At 44.4% G+C, this 22,428-nt stretch overlaps 1 protein-coding gene across 3 annotated transcripts in view; it reads right to left on the reverse strand.

The window, feature by feature from the left end:
• ZSWIM6 (zinc finger SWIM-type containing 6) overlaps positions 1 to 21,849 on the reverse strand; it is a 113,498-nt gene extending 91,649 nt beyond the window's left edge. For all 3 annotated transcript variants that reach the window (XM_050913399.1, XM_050913396.1, XM_050913398.1), the window contains exon 1: positions 21,336 to 21,849. In XM_050913399.1, coding sequence (XP_050769356.1) covers positions 21,336 to 21,849 — 514 coding nt within the window. The remainder of the gene's footprint in view (positions 1 to 21,335) is intronic.
• Between the last annotated feature and the right edge of the window lie 579 nt (positions 21,850 to 22,428).

Here is a 22,428-nt window from a genome sequence, read left to right on the forward strand (position 1 = left end):
ATTTAGTGTTGAGCACACTGTGTTCTGACAACCCTATACATAAGTCAGTGAACTGTTCTAAACAGTTTTCAAATATGCACTATGCCCTTTAAGAAAAGAATCCTAAAATATGACAATCTCTTGCTCTTTACAGACAATATAGTTGAATAATTGCAAAGCAGAGTGCTTTAAAAACAATGTAAAGAGCTCAGAAAAAAAGGTGGCTGTAACCAATTTTAAATTGTTTTCTATTGTTCAATGAACACATCGCCTCTTATCCTCTAAAAGCAGCCTAAGCACTCAAGTCTGCTGTAACTAAGCTCAATGCCTACTACATGCAAGACATGAAACTTAGAACTACAGTATTTTTAAGATTTTATGACTGGCACAGAACTAAAGATAAAAATGTACTTCAACTCATATAGTATAGTAACTTATTCTAATTAGTGAATTTAAATATTTTCATTTTCAATGTTCAGTATGAGTTAAAGCTCACAATGAAATGTTAAACACAGAAATCTTATTTTGTTTGAGATCACATAACTCAGCTAGGTTTAAACCTCTTTTCTCCAAGCTTCCCAAGGTGTTCAATAGCACACATTTTAAAAGAGGCAGCATGTCATGTTAGAAATGCTCTTCAAATTAAAGAAAGTAGTTTCTGTTGTTGGTTTTAGACTGGTAGATTCATAACAGTTTATAAACCAAAGTACAAAAACATCTGTTTGCCAATTATGAAGGCTGTAATAAAACCTTTTTTTGTTTTGCTCTTCAAGGCAAAGCAATTTACTCTCAGCAAATGAACAAGTTGAATTGTGCAACGCTGCCTTGCTCCATTTGTGCAAGAGCTTACTTTCTTTATGTCATTTAGCCTGTACAGTGCAGTTGGGCTGCTTTCTTGTTATCATGCTGTTGCACTCAAGTTCCTCTTCTTTGTGCCTGGAGCACCTGATTTCATTTCTGCTAGCACAGCCCTCCGACCCAGTGACACATGTTAGCAGCGGCTACCCTTCAAAGCAGAACATGCATTTCTCCTTAAGAAAGTTCTCTCCAAGCATTGCTCCCGAGTTACAGGGTTAAACGGCAGAATAAACAACTCAAGAGTTAAAGCAGTCACAGAGCTAGATCAAGGCTTTGTGGTAATGGTTTAGATACAAAGAAAAACTGAGGGGGAGATGAGTAGCATTCCTTTAAGGTTGTCTAAGTAATAACACATATGCAAAATAAGAGGTACTATGGATGTGGAAGGAGCATTACAAAAGCAAGCACATCAAGATACTGGTTTACAAACATCAGGGGTTGCTTATTTTGAATGAGTATTTCCATAATACTCCCACATAATGCTGAATTCAGGAAAACCCAAGAACTCCAAGACCTACAGGGTTTACTTAATCTAGTTTAACCCCAGCGACCCTCCCATTCCTCACCACAAGACAAATCACACCACTTGTGCAAGCACTTCCTCCCCTCTATTTTAACAGAATTATTCTCTGGGCATTACAGCATTTTTTACAATCCAAAAAGCAGCATACAAAAGCATACAGTTTCGTTTGCTAAATATTAACATCCTTAAAGACAATAAAATAAATACTTGCCCTTCAGTAACACCAGAATTGGGGGAATTAAGTTTCCAGATAAGTTTCCGATTTGCACTCATGCTGCCAGCTGCCTTTACACTTGTGCTTCTGGAGAAGAAAGCCTTTCCTCCCCTACGAAAGGTCTTTCTTCTACCCAGAGGCCAGCTCACCTTACCCCTGAAAGCCTGAGCTTTTGTCAGCTGTTCACACAATAAACAGCTGTGGATGTATGGAAAACCTATTACCCCTGGCAGAAAATGAAAGCTGGCAAGTAGTTTCTGTGTTTACAATGAAAGAAAGTCTCCAAAACACATAAGCATTTCAATATATTCTGAGAGATTTTTTTCCCCCTCCCTCTCACACCTATTTTGTATGGGCCTTCAAAACTAGTCTGTGTAAACACCATGATAAACATAATTAACCTCAGAGTGCCAAAAATAGGCTATCCCCCTGCTAACTGCTAATGTGAAAGACAAGAGCATTAGCAAGAGGAGCAGCAGTGTCATCACTGGCACATAGGGTTAATGAACATTTTCCTACAGGTCCTGTTCCTGCTTTAAGTGAAATGCTAGGTGGGCCAATATAAATCTAACAGGGTAGATTATATCAACACTGAACACGGTCAACAGAAGAAAAAAGGTATTCTACCTTGGCAGGCATGCTCAAGAATTTCATAATTTTCAGTGAACTGGTTAAAAGTCACAGATTCCCTTCACCTGCTATGTTTTTCTCTCTAAAATAACCCACCAATTATGGTACAGTTCCCGGTTTGATATTTTATTTCAGGTATAAACTTCAAATGATGACCAAGATACTGCACAGGCATACTTTATCCCATCTTCTGATGAAATACTTTTTTTCCTAAGTGACCAGGCTGAGTGAAGCTATTCCAACTTTCAGCTGAAGTTTCTCCTTTGTGTTCTGTTCACTCTCTCCGTATGCATCAAATTAAAGCAGGCTTAATCAAGATGTGCCAAATTGTATTCAGAATAACCAGAATGCAAAAAGATATTAAAAAGTTTGCAATCATCAGGAATGTACTTCAAGTTTTTAGCAATTAAGAGTTGAAGGATTTCAAAAGGTTCACAACCATTGCATCTAATGAGGTCAATGTCACATTCTGCTTACAAATAGGTGGTTTAAATCTCAACTGTCTATTCATAATACAGAGCACGGGGTTCAGGTTTGCCTTTGTCCTTCCTTCCCGTCACTACTACAGGGGAGGGGGAGGGAAGAGAAATGAACTGAAACCATCATGAAGCTCAATGAGAAGCACAGCGTGGACCTGTATAGTCACCGTAATTCATCATTCAGTATAGACTTTTCCTTCTTTTAAGGATGCCAGTATTTCCAAAACTGACACACTGTTTTTAATGTCTCGATTTACTAAGTGTTCACAGTGGTCGAAGTCAAGAATAGCCACTCCTATCTAAAAGCAAGTTTCATACACATGATTCGAGTGAACAATGTTCTGAGGCCTCCCAATAGCCAAGGTTTCAATCATTGTGTACAAAACATGTTCTATTTGCTTCATTACCAGGTGCAGCGCCATTCTTGGGAAGACACCATTAAAGAGCACCTCTTAAAGACTCAGACTAGCCAATTTTGTGCCTGTTGTTCTGCCCAAGTATCATGAGGTAAAACAGATCCAGTACTTGCACCCTGAATCTGTAACAGATTCAACTTGGTGGAAGCCTATCACATCACTGTGCACACTCTAAGTTCTTCCAGGATGCATTTAGCAGAAATTTGAGGTAAAAGTAATTTCATAAGTACCAGCTCCTAGTTTGCACACAATTTTATCTTTAAAGATGGATACATTTAAAGACACTACTAGATGAACTAAACCTGCCATCTGCACAGCATAACTGACAGGAACTCTGGCCTGAATTCAAATAGCACCAAAGTGGATAAAACTACACGGACAATTTTAGTAGTAGTAGTAATCTGAACCTAGTATGACCTCTTCCTCATATCTTCAAAATTTAAAATCCAAGAGTTGTCTTAGACTTCTCTACTAGGTCAAACAACCTCGTATAACTTCACATCTACTGCAGCAACAAAAACTACGCAAAGGCACAGCTGGTGGCATATTCACTGCTCCACAGAAATTGCCCTGTGGACAGTCTACCAACAGTGAATGGAAAGTAATCCACAGGACTTTAGCCCTTGGTGGAAAGCGTTCAGCTGTCTTTCAGGAAGGTGCAAGATAAAGGTCTGAAGAGAGGAAATTACAGCGAGCAGCTGACACGCAGCGGCTTCTGGCCATGCACCCACAGGCAGCATTCTCACCTCCAGCTGGTGTGAAGGTATTTACGTAAAGCTTCTGGAGGGCTTTGGCAAGGATGGCAAGTGCAAGTCAGGATTCCTGAACCAGTTCTGCAAAATTCTGAACTTGTGAGCAAACGTGTATGCAAAGAAATAGGCACGTTCTTTTGGGTTTTGGTGGTAGACTGTTTTTCACTCAACCCCAGAGCTGTGTTGAGAACATCCACTCTGAGCTGTCTGTTCCATTAAGAAACATCAATCCCAATAAGTTTTAAGTCTGGCAGGTTTGAGGAGGCTCACTCAACTGTAGTGCACAAAAATCCCAGGTTTTTAAGCATCTTTTAAGTGCCTTTCCAATAAAATAATGCTTTTTCACTGAGGCAAAAAAAGTTTTCCCCTGATTAAAGACAAGATGCTCAGTTATGAATGAAATGTGACTTAAAATACTTTTTCTAGACTAACCTGAATCTTTGTCACAATCTTTGATTTGTGCAAGTATAGTAACTAAAGTACACACATTCACCCATAGCAAATGAAATAACTTAAGAATTTCATGAAGATAAAGAAAGCTTACAAGCACTGCTCCTCTCCTCTTCCCCCACGCAGGTCCCATAAGCCTTCATCCTTCCTGCGATAGTACTTCTTAAGCAGAATATAACTTACCCAAGCTTCAAAATTGAACACTTTTGTTTTATTTGACTGTGTTTAAACCTCTTGCATTACCCATGGGGATTGGTTTTTTTCCTATTTGTTAGCTTCATGTGAGCAACAGCACTGTGTATAGCTCAATACCCTGTTCTGAACAGCCAGTTTCCCCCGATTGTATTTGTCTTCAAAATAGCAAAGAGGAAGTAGGGGTAGAGGTGGAGGGGTTAAAAGGAAGACAGCCGTGAAACCACACTAATTGGTACAAAAATTGAAGGACTTGCATACCTGACTGCTCCTCATTCTCCTAAGTGGACAAGAGTTCAAGCTGGTACTTCTTTAACAAATCTGGCTTGCAGAAATCATGGTCAGCTTACAAAAGTATCACATTAAACACCTGTGATCAGCCTAAAACACAATTTGCCAGAAAGGAACCATCTAATTTTCTGTTGATTAGTAGTGCAGCAACAAAGCAGGAAAGATATCAGACCAAGTAACTTCGTCTTCCTCAAATAAGAAATAGTTTAGGAGCCTGGATAAACATGTACAATAAACACCACCTGCAGAGGTTAGGAAGGAACTAGACACTTCAATTAGGGTTGGAGGTCATGCAGGCTCCCTTCCAGCAGGAGACAACCAAGAGAGGTAAAGTACCCTGCTTAAACTCTGCAAAACTTAAGGACCCGGTCTCTCACTCATGCATGCCTTAAAGATATCTACGCACAGCTGCAGGAGGGCTCTAGAAGTGAGCAACCTAGATCAATTCTTCTGCATCGAAGCAGGCTACTGTTGAAAGCGAGCCAGTAATAAGCTTTAATCTCCCCCAGTGCAAGCAGCTGAGAAAGCCAAAGCATCCTCTCCCAGACAGGCCCACATAAAGCCCCATGAAATCTCTCTTTACGGTAAAGGGAAGCCATTTCTGCCCTGAAAACGGACTCATCAGCACTGCAAAGTGTACAACAGGGTTTCCAATTGTATTGGGTTTGCCTGGCAAGGTTTTGGTAGCGGGGTGGCGACAGGGGTGGCTTCTGTGAGAAGCTGCTAGAAGCTTCCCCTGTGTCCGATAGAGACAATGCCAGCGGGTTCCAAGACAGACCCGCCGCTGGCCAAGGCCGAGCCCATCAGCAACGGTGGTAGCGCCTCTGGGATAATGTATTTAAGAAGGGGAAAAGAAGTTACAGGGGAGTTGCAGTTGCAGCCAGAGAGAGCGGAGTGAGAATATGTGAGAGGAACAACTCCACAGACACCAAGGTCAGTGAAGAAGGAACGGCAGGAGGTGCTCCAGGTGCCAGAGAAGAGATTCCCCTGCAGCCCATGGTGAAGACCATGGTGAGGCAGGCTGTGCCCCTGCAGCCCATGGAGGTCCATGCTGGAGCAGATATCCACCTGCAGCCCATGGAGGACCCCACGCCAGAGCAGGGGGATGCCCAAAGGATGCTGTGACCCGGTGGGAAGCCTGCGCTGGAGCAGGGTCTTGGCAGGACCTGTGGAGAGAGGAGCCCATGCTGAAGCAGGTTTGCTGGCAGGACCTGTGACCCCGTGGGGGACCCACACTGGAGCAGTCTGTTCCTGAACGACTGCACCCCGTGGACGGGACCCATGCTGGAGCAGTTTGTGAAGAACTGTAGCCTGTGGGAAGGACTCATGTTGGAGAAGTTCATGGAGGACTGTCTCCCGTGGAAGGGACCCCACGCTGGAGCATGGGAAGCGTGTTGAGGAGTCCTCCCCCTGAGGAGGAAGGAGCGGCAGAAACAATGTGTGATGAACTGACCCAAACCCCCATCCCCCTGCGCCGCTCGGGGGGAGAAGGCAGAGAATTCGAGAGTAAAGTTAAGCCTGGGAAGAAAGGAGGGGTGAGGAGAAGGTGTTTTTTAAGATTTGGTTTTATTTCTCATTGTCCTGTTCTGATTTGACTAGTAATAAATTAAATTAATTTTTCGCCCAAGTCGAGTCTGTTTTGCCTGTGACGGTAACTGGTGAGTGATCTCCCTGTCCTTATCTCAACCCACAAGCCTGTCATTTTATTTTCTCTCCCCTTTCCAGTTGAGGAGGGGGAGTGATAAAGTGGCTTTGGTGGGCACCTGGCATCCAGCCAGGGTCAACCCACCACACCAATGCACTTCTTTCCTCCACCAGTTATGGGCAAGCTTAGTTCTGCATTAGTTAGGCCCATCTGGAACAGATCACACATCAGCTTTATGTGAGTCCTGATAGCAGATCATTTCAGTAAATACACCTCACTTACTGGAGCAGCTGTCATTTAGCTTCCACGCTAAGCAAGTTATACAAAAGCACCACCATTCTGCTCAATTGCTGTTCTACTTGGGGAAGCAGTAATGATACTGGAACCCCACAAAGCTATTTCAGACTCTCAGTGAGGTCTGTATCAAAAGTACTCAGTTTACAAGCAAAAAGGGTTTTTTCCCCCTACGTGCCAGCCCTACAAACTCAGATTGAGATCTCCAAGTCATGCTCCATCATTTCCTTCTCAGGCATTACTACCAGTAATAAAGACCATGCAAAACAACTGAAGTCCCTGCTATACCACCATGATCCTGCAGCCTCCAGTGAGGCTGCTGAGTGGCAACAGATCAAAATCCAAGAAGCAAAGATGAGACTCCAGATTATTCTTAGCTATCTTGGTTCAGCAGGCCTAACCAGACAAAAAACTGAACACTTACTTTAGCAACTAAAGTCAACAGCTATGAATGAAAATAAACACAGAACACATTATTTGGTCACCAAACAACTGCATAATAAGCAGAAAAATTGCCTCAAAAGTCTGTGTTATAAGTATGCTGAAGCTCAGCACCATCTCAAAAGAAGAGGAAAGATATGAACTTTGAAGGCAAAAAGCACCTTTTGCAACAGCTATGCAGACAGACATGTGAACATGTACAATTGGAGTAAATAGGTATTTTCTTCCCCTCTCCTGTACTCTTAAAGTAAACATTTGTCTGGCTTTCTTTTAACCACTGGTGGAGTGCGGGAGGGGTACTCATCACCTGGCCAAGGTTTTGTAACACAAAAAACCACTGTGGATGAAAAGATGTAGAAGATGGCTTACTCATACAGGCCCAACACACAACCTGGGTTCAGGAAAGGCCCCACGCTGCTGTCTCTGGAACAAATAGGCCGCCTTTTGCCACAGGTGAATTCCGAAGCACAGCAGTCGTCTCCTTTCCCCAGCCAGGTGTTCATGATCACTTTAAGCCAGACTGTGACTGACACAGAAAGCCCTGCCCTCCTCAGTGCCCCCCTCTTGCAATCTCCTCTCCCTTGAATGAACAGTAGCATTTTCTTGGCTAATAAACCAGGTAAAACTCACCCAGCAAGACCTGAATTCATAAGCAGCCCAGCTCCCTGGCTCATCATGCAGCTCCACAAGCCCTGGCACAAGCTGCAAGCTTGAGAACTGCAGTGTCCCTTTGACAGCAGCCTGCATTTAAGCCAGCCTAAAGCAACCACGTAACTTCAGGGTGAATAACACACAGTGCTCTTCACAGTGGGTGACGTTTGCAAATGACAATCACAAAAAAACCTTTCCAAAATACAAGTTTATAAGCACAGCAATGCACATTTTCTGTTCTAAGAGTTACACAACGAGGCACAGAGCAGTAAATGAGTCACGGCACAGCAAATGAGTCAGTTATTTCATTTACCATATTCATGACTAGAGTATTTCACAATGGAAAACATTTATTTTGATAACCCTGTTTCATAGTCCGTCCTTGGAGGAGTTCACTGAGTGACAAGAGGGAGCAAGTCTGCTGGAACGGGCTCCTGGAGAAGGACTCCCGCACTCACAACCACACTGTGCTGCTGTATCAGCAGCTCTCCTCATGGCAGCAGGCTTGGTCAACCAGGAATGTGCCCACTCCCTCGAAAAAGGGAGGGGCAAGAGTGATAACACTGCTAAATTGTAAGTGGAAATACAGTTTCAACTTCTCTCAGAGTAAAGGTTTATGGCCTTCGTCATTTATAATCTTTGTCAGGCAACCTAAGGTTACAAGCCTTAGAAAGAAGATAGACATCAGGCTTGTATTTTAGCTTTAAACCCATATTTACAAAGACTGTAGACTACTGGTCTCAGCCTTTGGTCAGCACACCACCTTTACGACACAGCCCAGGTTTTGTAGGCCAGTGCAACAGCCTCTGAACAGCTGAAACGCACAGCTCAAGCTAATGGAGGCCCTGTATCACTGCACCAGCATGCCCATGTCAGGGCTAACGAGCTGTAACCACCACACTGGACACTGCTATTGGACACCTACAGCACATATTGCTAACAAACCTCACAACAGCCCCCTGCTGACAAATACATTCATGCCTGCAGGAAAGCAAACTGACCAAAGGCCCAGCAGTGCTTTTGCCTGTGGAAGAGAAGCTGCTTGGTGCCGAGAGCAGGGTGCAAGGGCACTGAGCTCTGCAGGGGACGAGCCCATCAAAGGTCCCTCCAGCCTGTGCTGAATGTGCTGCTGGCAACTCCCACTACTTGTACCCAGCTACTGAAGGAAGATCAAATTGCAGGCTACCTCTGCAGTAGTCCCACCTCCAGCGCACCCTGCAAACATACCCTTCCCACTCTACTTCTGGCACTTCAAACCAGCATCAGCTGCATTACAGGTGGATCTGCTCTGACCTTCTGTCTTATTTGCTCACACCACACTCCCCCATCCCCAGGCTCAGGACATTCATTTCCTCACTAAGGTTGAATGCAATGCTACCCCTCACAGGCTGCCTGGTCCAAAACACAGCTACAGATAACCTCCCGTGCCTACCAATCAAGCTACGTGTGTGCTAGGCTAATACACAGACTTCTTTTTGCACTCTTATGCTGCTGACTGTCCCACCTCATTCACGCATTAACTGAGGTGCTTGTATTCTACCACAACACCACCTGTCCCACATCACCATCTTCTTGCTCCCACAGCCAAGTCATTGAGTATGCCAAGGCCCTTGCCTGGAATGTGGTTCTGCCATTGGGCCGTTGCTGGTTCCAGTGCAGTGCATCACACTGGGATGGCTCTCACCAAGGTCCTCAGTGGAGACCTTTTCTGGATGTATTTCAGGATTCAGATTCCTTTACCTTTCAGCACTTCTATAAGTTGATGATTCCTCTCCCAGAACTTTAGACCTTTACTGGCTTTTGTGGTTCTCCTTTTACTTCCTAAAATCACAGCTTACTGTCTCATTGCACAGTCATCCTCCTCTGCTTCCTCCTTTCAGGAGACATTTCTCAACACTTTATCTCTACTTCTTAACTTCCTTTTGTTATTCAAGGAGGGAGGGGAAGATGGACCTCTCGTAACAGGCAGGATTCACTAAAGTGCATGCCCATGATTCACATCTCTTTCCATTCATCCAGTCTAACATTTCACTAGCTATCATTTCACACTTTGAGTAATCAGGAAGTAGCAGCTTTGATCTTACTGCCATCTTGCTCCTTTCAAGCTTACTCTACACGCTGGGAGTATTCAGTTTTCTGACCACATCAGCACTCTTCCTTGTCCCCCCGTGCATATACAAGTCCTTCCTTTTAAACCCAATAAAACTTTGGATCTCTTAGCCACCGAGATTACAACGCTCGCATTTGTTCTACGTTTCCAATCTTTACCATCTATCTTCTACCCCTACCAACGTCAGGTTTGTCTTCCACATGGCTTCTTAATCACAGGAAAGACTTCTCCGGTCCTTCTGACCACCACTGTAGCAACTCAGACAGTTCTCTTCCTCTCTCCCCTTCCTACTTCCTACCTTTATCTAAAGAAGTGCCTAATAAAGCTGTGCATCACTTCTCACCAGATTCCTGTCTTTCCTCACTGCATCCCCCACCCGTATTCACAGGTCAGAACAATACATAGCCTGGGGGGGGAGAGGGGGCAAATCTCTGTTGTTCACAAGTCTGGATAGCATAAATATCCACTACAGTGGGAAAAAAGATAAGAAAACACATCTCCTCTTTTTGCAATATACAATGCTTTAGAATTAAGCATTTATTGCCTGTTGAGGAGAATTAAACCATAATTTGACTATGGCTTACAGTAAAGGAAACTCAGTTATAGTCTGTGATCTTATTAACGCACATTTAACTCTGACTAAATCTGTTTCAAACAGTTCTACAAAATGAAGTCAATGGTTTTGTTTTACCACTGTAATGGTGGAGCCTCCACCATGACTCAACAGAAACAGCTTCCACTTCTGATAAAGTACATTCCGGCCAATACCCTTCAAATAAATAGAAAGTCAGTGCTTTCTGAAAAAGCGTGTTTCCTTTATTAAATTGAAATTGGGACGTAAGCTTGAAAAGAGAGAGTGAGAGAACACCCACTTCATACCTTTAAACATATTTTACAATTTCAAAAGCTACAGGACAGCTAAGTTAGTTTGCCAACCTGCTTTCCATTCTGAAAGCTTTGTTTCATTTTGTAGGAAAGAATCTATCAGCTTCCATGCCTTCGCTAATACCCATTTGTTGTAGTTTAACCCCAGCCAGGAACCAAGCACCACACAGCTGCTCACCCCTCCCAATGGGATGGGGAGGCGAATCAGAAAAAAAAAGTAAAACTCATGGGTTGAGATAAGCAGCTTAATAACTAAAGTAAAATAAAATATAATACTAACTAATAACAATAAAAATGTAATAATAATAATAGTAATGAAAAGGAACATAACAGAGAGAGAAATAACACCCAAGAAAATACAAGTGATGCACAACGCAATTGCTCACCGCCCGCTGACCGATGCCTGAGCAGTGATCTGCCCATCCCAGCCAACTCCCCCCTGTTTATATACTGGGCATGATGTTCCATGGTATGGAATACCCCTTTGGTTAGCTCGGGTCAGCTGTCCTGGCTGTGCTCCCTCCCAGCTTCTTGCACACCTGCTTGCTGGCAGAGCATGGGAAACTGAAAAACCCTTAACTTAGGGTAAGCGCTACTTAGCAACAACTAAAACATCAGCGTGTTATCAACATCATTCTCACACTAAATCCAAAACACACTGTACCAGCTACTAAGAAGAAAATTAACTCTATCCCAGCCAAAACCAGGACACTGTTGAAAGCAGACCATATAGAGGGAGCCGTCATTCAGACTATATCCCTCTTAAATACACCTCTTCAGGGATCTACTGAGATCTTTGACCTCTGCCTTATCTCAGGCATCACCATTTCCCCACTTCTCTTCCTAGCCTCTCATCTGTAAAGGTCAACTCAGCATTTTACTACCTCTCTTCTCTTCAAGTACATCTTATTCAATGAGCCAAACTCTTGTTTACTCCTAAACACTTCTTCACTCCTGCCACCAAACAGTTATTTACATTTATCATCTACATAACTACCTAGAAATCAAGCCTGTAAATTACTGCCAGGACACACGACAAAGTAAAGTTTGATCACTGAAAACTCAGTAAAACTAAGTGGTATGCTGCTTCTAAAATTTTTAAGTAGCACTAATCAAGTTATTCTCAGCTTCCTTATCCCATCAGACTGCCACAGCATCTGTTACATCAAGTCCCATTCCTAATCACTGCCGACCATTCATTAGTAGCACATTTAGCTGAAGTCACCTCTATTAATTCATGCATTTAGATTTGACCAGGAAAGTTCCATGATGGCTCTGTCACGTATCATGGCTTGCAATAACAAAAAGCTAAAAACAGCTACACATTTTATGTCATCCTCATCCCCCTGCTCTAGAAGAAGCAAAATTGAAGTTTCATGCTTCTGTGTAATACAGCCACACTAAATCCAGACACAGAATATAATGGACTTGATATTTTATCCCCAAGACACTAATTGTAGTCAGTTTGCAAGGTTTCAGTTTACAACTTAAATCAATGGAGGAACTGAGACTCATTTTGCATGTACAACAGCAGCAGCACAGCCAGTTGTCATTGGTCATTACACAGTATTTCATAATGAAAGTGTTCCAGGTTTCCTTTCTTTAGCTAATATATTAAACAATTCATTTAGACTATCGATTTTTCCCTGTTCTTGAACTTTTAAAAATCAGCAGACTCAGCAGAATTATCTTGAAGAAGCACAAGCCATGCTTAATGTGGTCACCAAGGCCAGCTTTGTAAATATGCAAACGAGTCTTTTACTAAGACTACTTTTCATCCTCCCAAAGCAGTGCATTGTATTCCACAAACAGGAGAAGCAAAATAAGTGCTTCATTGAGGCAACTGCTGTGCAAGTAATCAATAGCTTACTGTAAGGTTCTCTGCTTAACTTCGCTGATTCACTCACGTTTTCCAGAAGATTCCAGGAAGATTATCTGTAGATGTATGTGTTAATGAATTCTTAACATAGACATTTTATCTGCCATCCTTTCATAGCCAAAGCTGCAGCTAAGTGGCAAAAATGACCAACCACCAAGCATATGAAACCCTGAAGACCACACCACCTGCATTTATTTATACTTTCCATAAACATACTATCAATCCCATCGTTAATCACTGAATATGACTGGTGCTCTATGAACTTTAGGTCAGTCAAAATATCAAAGCTGAATGTAGAAATTAAATACTAATAATAAAGCTCACCAGCTGCTCTTGACAAGGGTAAGCTAGAAGCTGATTTGCTGAAAAGAGTTTGTGCTGCCACTATGCCTTGCACACATAGCTGAACACTGCTATGCAGAGAGAAGGCAGGCCATTAGTATAAAATAAGAAAGAGTCAAACTTTAAGCATAAGGAAACAAATCCAAGAGAGGCAGTGCTGGTAAAAGGCTTTAATCCAAAACCTTGCCTTTAACACAAGCTTAAAAATATGAAAATAATTAGAATACATGCAAACTTGATCCTCTATTACAGATTGTAAATTTGTCTCACACTTTATAAAACAGTTTATCCAATTTTAAGTGCCTCAGTGGTCGAATGTTCTTTTTTTCATCAGTCAGTATAAATTAAACATTGTAGTCAGCTGCACAATTCCTGCACAGTTCCTGCACTGTATTTGCATTACTACCGGCTGTCAGTAACCAGTTAGCAGTTAAACTTGGCATGCATACAACAGTGTCTCATTTCTTAGAAGTCATACAGCTATGCAACATTTGATTTTCCCTGCCTTTAAAACAATCATTTGAATGCAATTAACTTTTGTCCAAAAAAAAAAAAGATACAATAAAGATATATATTAATGCCTACTTCCCCCACTTATTTTTCCAACGATCCCATAACCACATTAAAGGCCTGACACCAATTAACAATGAAAGATGACTTATGTAAACAGGCAGATTGTTAAATAAAGCAGGAGAAAAGGTAAGTCACCTGAATTTTTAGCACATTAATTCAGTAAATGAGCTTCTGATTTATCTGATCAGCTAGCTCTACTAGTGTGAATTTAAACTTACTGACAGGTTTTACTGCATCCTTCCAATTAACGTCAGACCTTCTCAGCCATTGCCCATGCATTTCCAAAGCAAAAATTTCCAGGTATTTCAAGACTGTCAAACGCACTCACTTGCAACAAGGAGTAGAGGGTTAGAGTAAAAAATAATAAAAAAAGATTACGTTCTCCTTTTTAAAGTGCATGATGGTGCACATCACAATTACCTTAAAATATACTTTAAATGCTATTAAAGATTCCCCTCTTTCACAATTTTTCATTTTTCAGGAGGGTTTAATGAAGTGTTGGTAAAAAGCCCACATTAGGAGACACTTCCGTCTATACTGAATTGTGTCAAACCAGAAAAAGTCTTTTGTACAACCGCTCAGCTCCTACAGCAGGCCTTTTATCAGTTCTGACTTAACCACAAAGGAATTCTCTACACTGTAGTTACTATTAGAAGGCTACACTCCTCTGGTCTGTTTGCACATTTACAGAATTAAGTCAGAAAAAACTATTTTAAGATAGTGACTTACATCACAAGTTTTCTAGACATCCTGGTCTTCAATAGTGAGGCCAAGGCAACAAAGACTGGATGCGTATTGCTGCTTCCTCAGAGGACGGCAGGGTAAAGCACCACAAGGGCAGCACATAAATCATGGTAATTGGCATGTAGCTAGAAGGAGAATGCAAACCAGTGTACAGTACTGGCCGACATCTCTAGTGATCCAGGTCACAGAAGGTTATGAAGCCGTGTCAAGAGCTGCATACATATCCAGCTGAGAGAAGCATTTTACATAGGTAGTCTTAGATAGTAAACCGAGAGGAAAAACTGGAAGTTCAAGGAGACAGATCGCCCAGAACAACAAGTGCAGTTGTTGGACAGTACTCAAGTATTCACATGCTGTCAGGCTGACTGCATTCCAGGCAATCAGAATTCGCATTAAATCTGTACCCTTGTTGCACATGAAAGCTTTTTAAAATTTCAAATTAGTTCCTGTCACAGACAGCATATTCATAAATTAGGATAGCTTTTGTCAGTTAAAATAGTGTGGTCCTTTTTTTTTTTCCCCCTTTTCTTTTTTTGTTGTTGGGGGTTTTTTTGTTTGGGTTTTTTTTTTTTAAAGATGCAGTAAATTCTCCCACCTAATCCCCAAAGAAAACCAGAGAAAGCAAGTTAAGGGATGTCAGCGGCATTCTTATACTACTGTAACTTTGCGCTCATATTTTGTTACACTACTACAAAACTTCACGATTTGTCTTGACATAACTAGATTACCTAGACAGCAGGTAAAATTAAAATTGAATCCATGCAGACATATCTTACAGCGTGCCATCTAATATACTTTATCCTTCACCAGTAAAAACTGCTGTATGTTACAATACACTTTTCACTCGAAGTAGGTTATATTTTTTTAAATTAGAACTTTACCAGAGTCTTATGCAAGGGTTCAATTTTAACAGGTTCATTAAAAAAAGCAAATGATATGGCAAAACACAGCAACTAGCTACTGATTTTTAAGTAAACCAGTTCGTCCAATGCCGACTTTTAAGTAGTTCCAGCCTACCCTCACACACAGATTTTGCTTTTAATTAATTGTTCATCTCTGAAAGTTAGAGTACAGTGAGAGAGAGAGCATGTGCAGGCATCAGTTGCTGGCATGACAACTGGCTCAAATTCAAGAATTCTACATACCAAAATATCTGATCATATACAGAGATGGAATCACTTTCTAAAACGGAAAGCAAGCTTTGAAAATGAAAATTGTTTTCTTGGAAGTGAGGAAAGCCTTGAACTTAGAGGAAAAATGAAACATGAGAAACATGAAAACTGACCTAAAACTAACAATGAAAAATTTTGTTAGGTCAACCCAATATAAAAATTTTCTACAAAAGAAGATTCCTTGTTTTAAAAACTGTGATGGAAAGTGATTTACAATTCATTTTCTCCTTAAAAACTAAATAAATTCTAGAGCAGTACTGACACTGTCCTATTACATTTATCCTACTATTCATAATTACATAGAAGGATAGTATAAAGTTTTATTTTCGTATCTTGAAATCACTCTAAAATGCTTACTTTCTCTTGAAATCCAGATTAGATATTTTTAGAAAGACTGAAAAAAGGTAGGAGCTGATTTACAAAGTTTTCCACATTTAGTGATCTGGTCTTGAAAGAAAGCTTTTTTCCTTCTTTTCCCTCCCTTTTTTTTAGGGTTTCCAAAGAAATTATTGAAGGTCAAGGATAGTACATCAGAGCACACACACTGAAAATAGCTTGTGCATTCCCTAATTAATGCATTGCATTCCAAATCTAACAAGGAAACTGGAATGCATTCAGATGTCTCCCTTTCAGGAAGAAATACTTTAAAATTACTTGTTTCTGTTCTAGAACTTGGAAATATTGGTAGTTATTTCTTAAAGCAAACTGAAACTGGAATTAATGAAGACCTTTTCGCAAGACTCTAGTAGCCTTGGAACTAAGTCAAAAAAAGTCCAGCAAAAAGTCAGACATCATTTGTTTAGTCCCCTACCACAATATTGTATTAACAAATTATGGATTACTTGTTTTAGTCATACATGCCTAACCAAACCCCAACATCAGGCTGACTGCAGAAGAAACCATGCTTGTTCCTTCGGCATGTCAGCAGATAAACTTCTCCTCCTCAAACAGGCAGAGTTTAACACCTTTTCCCCTTGGAAAAAGGTCACTACATATGCCAGGACGATTTGGTATCACAGGACACTGAGAAGTTAACGCAAAACATAGTGCTTGCATCTCCACAAACGACAGCCTTCGTTTCGTCACGGAATGTAGTACTACTTGCATTAAATAAAAATTTTTTACTAAATCTATGTGTTCTGCAAGTTTCATCAACAATTAGATATATATTGCATGCATCAGTGAAGATCATCATGTCTGCTAAAAGGAGCATTTCAACTCACAGCACAAAAATGTTTGCACCAGCCTTGCTAATAAAATACCTGATGTGTTTTTATCAACAGAAAGGTGTTTCACATTATACTGTTGGCACTCAAACGACTAAACCCTGAAAGAAGAGAACTTACATTTGTTTTACTTGCTCCACAATTTCACATTATTTTGAGTAAAGATGGCTAAAAAGAACAAAAAATTATTCACTAGAATCATCATCCATTAAAAGGATTTGAAATTTGCCAACTACAATACACATTCCACCAGAATTACATGTAGCAGTTACTAACATGGTCTTGTAAAGATTTCTCTTCTTCCTGGTGAAAAAAAATGGCTTCTCCTGGTTTTGAAAGCAGTCACCAACTTTTAGCTCTTACTCAAAAAGAAAAAAGGAAAAAAAGGAAAAGGGGAGAAATAATCAGCTGTAACAATAGATCATAAAAGAACCTCTGAGTCAGAAGATAAATACTTCTCATTAAAAGAAAATTGGAAAAAAAATCACAAGTCTTTAGCCTCATTTAAGAATCAACGAAAGAAATATCCAGTGAGCTCCAACCATTATTTTACACTTGAGAAATTTTACTTTGTTTTTCTCTAAAAAGTATTTTGGTTACATCCCACTGATCACATATCACCGAGGGGCTTCAGAAAAATGAGTCTGCAGCTCCATGCTGATGATGCTGTTCGGCTGAACCCTCTTCCACAGACAAGGCAGTTTTCTAGCTCACAATATTAACGTTAAATTCTAGAGCTGTGGTAAGTGCCAGTCAATTAATTCTTTACATGATTCTCCTTCCCTAGGAGTCTCTTCCCTCCAACTCACTCCCTTGCCATTCATACCTAAGAGGCATGACTACCGCGATTACAAAGCCTCATGCTGCTGTGGAAAGCACTGTAACGCCTTAAAGGAAGACCTGTATGAGCAAGCAGGGTCTATGCAACAAAGACAAACCGACCTCAAATTACAGACAGACAAGGATACTCTAAGAGTCCTTATATGACATATCAAAAAACCACTTCAAGTACTTCTAATGTGGATGCAGCTACAGCAGTAAAGCCGAGCTTTACAGCACTACAGCGAAGGCAGCCTCTGTCTCTTCGCAACCAAGAAGAGTCACACTAGCAGAGGCACAGGGGTTTTTTTCTTCTCCTAGAATAGCTGCATTAAGGGCTCTCGCCAGGTCGGTTGTGCTATTGAGGGATCACACCTCTTCCTAACCTTGACAGCCACAGCTGTGACGACAATACAGTACTGTATACTAATTCAGGACTAACCTCAGAAACCAAATATACACTTCACCATCTAAAACTGTCTGCTCACTCCTGGCATCTTCACAAATTTGGTCAAATGAAACACAGTCAATTTCTAATTTTCCTTCCAGATTGTTGTATTTACTCACATAGAGCTTTCATGTTTAGACTGTCATTTTTACTAAAAATACTTGGTTTGAAATAAATGAAAAACATGTATGGTAGAAAAGCTCTGTTTTATGCAGTTGAAAAGGTTTGCCTTAGGAGCCCGCATTCTGTATTTTCTTTTAAATAAACTAAAGAAGAAAATCCTTCATGTCTAATTGAAACATATCAAAAAGCTATAAAAACATCAATAAATTAGATGCAAATGGAATTTTGAAGCCAACTTCTTTGGAGAAAAATCTTTCAAAATTAAGTGAAGCTAATTATTATGCTAGGACATTATCATTCAACTTCAAAATAGGCTAGCAGACAACTTTACTGCTTGATTATTAAGAAGATTATTATCTGTGCGTATCACTAATGTGTCATCTTCCTTTTGTTTAGGATTTTCTTTTCATCACACACATGAGATGAAGGGGGGGGCCACGAAGCAGGATCATATGAAGATTTTTAGCAGAGCATAGACACAAGGTTTTTGAAATTGTCCCACTTGAAATGAGTTGCCATGATAAAATTGTCTGAATGTTTACTCAGGGCTAGACTGAAAAAAAAAAAAGTAAAATTCAAAAGCAAATGGTTCCATTTAACTACCACTGAACTGAAATTTATGCATCTCCCTCAGAAATCAAATCCTGCATTCCCTGTTTATAGTAATACTTAGGGTTACAAGTAAGGCGGTTAGAATTGATATGTAATAAAATGTACTTTGTCCAACAACTGCACTTTTCTACAGCACAATAGCAAACGTTTACAGAGTTTCCATTACTCATACTGCAAAGAACATAAGTTCACATTTATATGGTCACTAAACATGCACTTACATGAACTCAACGTTAAGTTTTCCTCAATGCTACATATTCAGCCGTATTATATGGAACCAATTCCATTCTCTGCCCAACATGTCACTCCAGTTGAATCGGCTTTAACAGTAGCACCTTTCTGCTTCACAAGGAATATCTTGCCGGCAAGAGCCAGCCCTAATGACAGAGCTACCTACCCAAATTACACAAGAACTTTCCTACAGCAGGACCCAGCCTACCCAAGTGCTCCACGACTCCCTCGCCAAACAAGCCAAAGGCCTCTGTCAAAACAACTGACATGCTTCATATCACCAGTTTCCACTACTATTTTTGCGCAGCCTTCTAAAGGAGGCTCACATAAGGTCGGGAAAAAAAAAAAAACAACCCAAAGCAAATGTATTTTCAGCAGTAGGTATAGCATTTGTTTGGAATGTATTTAAGGGCTCCAGAAGCAGCAGTCAACACTTCAGTTGTATTTATGCATATTTTCTTTCTTCACATTGACCCTTGCCAACATTACTCAATGCCCCCCCTTTTGAAGCCATACAAAAAGTTACTTGTTTTTCTTTCACAACTACTCACTGAGGCCTATTCCACTGCTGAAAGCAAGCGAAGCAAAGCCCACGCTGGGTGTCTGTCTCCTACAGAAGATTGCATCTTTTATTTATCGCCCCTTGGCTTTATTTTCACAGTGAATTCCTGGTTTAAATGTAATCAGCCAAGAAACCCTCCCTATGTGCACTCCTGTCATTCCTCATTGCTTGCAAACAGAGTCAAGTGCAAGCAAAAGGGAAAAAAAAAAATCTCAGCACTGCCAACCAAACTAAAAAAGCCCTACTTCTGGTTTTGCCAGTCCTGGGGAACCACAGATGCACCTCAGACCTTTGGAAAGAGAAAGCCAAAAGATGAAACCTATAAGAAAGTTAATTAGATTAAAAAAAAAAAAAAAAGATTGAAGTCCCCCTAGGCAGAAGGGAAGGGCACTGAGCCTAGGAGCAGGGACACGGCTTCCCTTCGGGAAAAAAATTGATGGCATGTTTGCAAGCTGCCGGCCAAGTCAAACCCGCAGCGGGCAGGACCCAGGTTTTGGGGCAGGGTGGAGGGGGGGATCCCAGCGTCCCCCCCACACACACCCTCAGCCGCCGCCGCCAACAAAAGGCGAGCAGCAGCCTCTTTTGTCTGGCTTCCCCTTTTCGGGGGAGGAGGAGGGGAAGCGACAGAAAACTGGGGGGGGTGGGGGGGTGGGGAAGAGACACAAATAAACATGAAAATGAGAACAAAGTGGCCGGGCCGCACAAAGAGCATCATGCACCGGCGGTGGGGGGTTGTCTGCCGGGGGCGGCTCCCCCCCCGAATAGGGGGGGGAGCCGCCCCCGGCAGACAGCCCCCCAAAAGCGGGGGGTACCCACCTCTGCAGCCCTTGAAACACAGGCAGGGAGGAGTTAACCAGGGGCGCCCGCAGCGGGTGAAGAGCAGCGGCAGGCGGCGGGGCTTGGGGGGGGGGGGAGAGGAGGGGGGTATTGTTCCAGGAGGAGGAAGAGCAGCGCTTCCCCTCTCCTTGTCACGAAGCGGCTCATCCCAAAGCAACCCCTCCCCATACCCCCCCAGGCGGGGCGGATCGCGCCCCCTCCCTCCGGCTCGCCGCCGCCGCCGCTGCCCTAGAAATGCCTTTGTTCGTGGATCCCCCCCCCCGCACACCCGCTGCCGGGTCTCGCACGGCTTTTATGTCTTTATTTTGGACGGCGGCGCATCCCGCCCCCCCGCCCCTTCCCCGCCGGCCGCCCTTCTGCTGATTCATTTCCACCGGCGGTCCCCCCGGGATGGGGGGGGGGGCGGCATCTCCTCGCTATTGTGGCTCGGGGTAAGGCGATGACCCGGATTACCGGGGGTGGGCGCTGGGAGGGAGCAGAGCCAAGCGGGATTACACGGGCTGGATTACCGGGAGCGGGCACGGCGCGGTGCGGAGGGGGGCGGAGGGGGAGTTAAAGGGACAGGCGGGGGGCGGCCCGCCCGGCGGCGGGGGCCGGGGCTGTGTCATGGAGCGAGGGAGTTACTCCGTGTCCTGGGTGCGAGGGGGAGGAGACCGGCGGAGGAAGTTGCCCGGCCCGCATTACAGCCGAGGAGCGAAGGGCTCGTACGGGCCGGGCCGCGGGGGGCAGGGGGCAACTCCCCGCCCGCGCTGCCGGACAGCCCCCCCCCGCCCCGGCCAGGGGCCGCCGGGGAGGCTCCGGCCGCCGGGGCCGCGGAGGGAGGGCAGGCGGGAGGCGGCTCCCCGGACGGCAGGCGGGTGACACGCAGCGGGGAGACCCGCGGCGGGGGAGGCCGGCGGCGCCCTGCCCGGCTGGCGGCGGCCCGGCTCCGGAGCGCGGCCCCGGCCGGTGACTCACCGACTTGCAGGACGTTATCGACGCAGCCGCCGTCGAGCAGAGCGATGCCCCTGCGGAAGGGCAGGCGGTTCTCGTCGGCGGCAGCTGCGGCGTCCGCGGCCCCGCCGGGCGCGGTGGCGGCCCCCCCGGGGGCGGCGGCGGGGTCCTCGGCGCCGGTGTTGAAGGAGGAGTACATGCAGATCTCCCTCTCGCTGCGGGGGAAGGACCAGTAGACGATCCTGCGCTGCACCGGCTCCGGAATCCGCTCGAACCGCTCCTCCACCCGCTGGAAGGGCCACTTCTCCGCCACCTTGCGAGCCGCGATGTCCAGCAGGGACTCGGGGCTCTGGGTCTTGCCGAGCGGCAGCAGCCCCAGGGCGGCGGCGGCGGCAGCTGCGGAGGAGGGTCCGGCGCAGAGCGCCCCGCTGCCGGGTCCGGCGCCGCCCGCCCGCTGGCCCGGCCTGCACCCCGAGCCATAGCCGGGTCTGCAGCAGAGGCGCTTGGCGGGGGGTGGGAGCTGACCGCGCTCCGCCATGATCGCGCCGCTTCTAAGCAGACAGCGGAAGTGGCTGTACCCTATAAACGGCTCCAGGAAGGCAGCGAGCCGCCGCGAGCCCCCCCACCCCCCTCGGGACACACCCCCTCTGCCTTTATATGGCGGCGGGGGCGGTGCCGGACGCCTCGCCAACGGGGCGGGGCGGTGCCTTATGCAAATCGGCGCCACAAACGTAAATAGAACGGCCCGAGGAAGGCTCGTTCCGCGCGCTGGCGGGGGGTGGGCGGGGGGTGGTGCGCGCTCCTGCCCCCTCCCCCCTCCCCTCCCGCTGATGTCACGCGCGCAAGCCCGGGCGCGCCTCGCGCGCGTGGTGGGAAAAGGGGGCGTGGCCGGCGGCGCCCCTCTCTGCCACCATATAGGGAATGGAATGCGGGGGCGGGGCCGCCGCGGCCTCAACCCGGTCACCTCTGCCGGGAAAGCCGGCGGGCGGGGAGAACCGCCCCTCGTAGCCGGAAAATACGGTAACGGCTGAGGGGGACGCCCTCGCCCGCGGAAAGGCGGGGGCCGGCACGCCTCCGGCGGCTCGCTCGTTGGGGGCGGGGGGGGCAGGGCAGGGCA

The sequence above is a fragment of the Gymnogyps californianus genome, chromosome Z (assembly GCF_018139145.2).
Source record: "Gymnogyps californianus isolate 813 chromosome Z, ASM1813914v2, whole genome shotgun sequence".
NCBI lineage: Eukaryota > Metazoa > Chordata > Aves > Accipitriformes > Cathartidae > Gymnogyps > Gymnogyps californianus.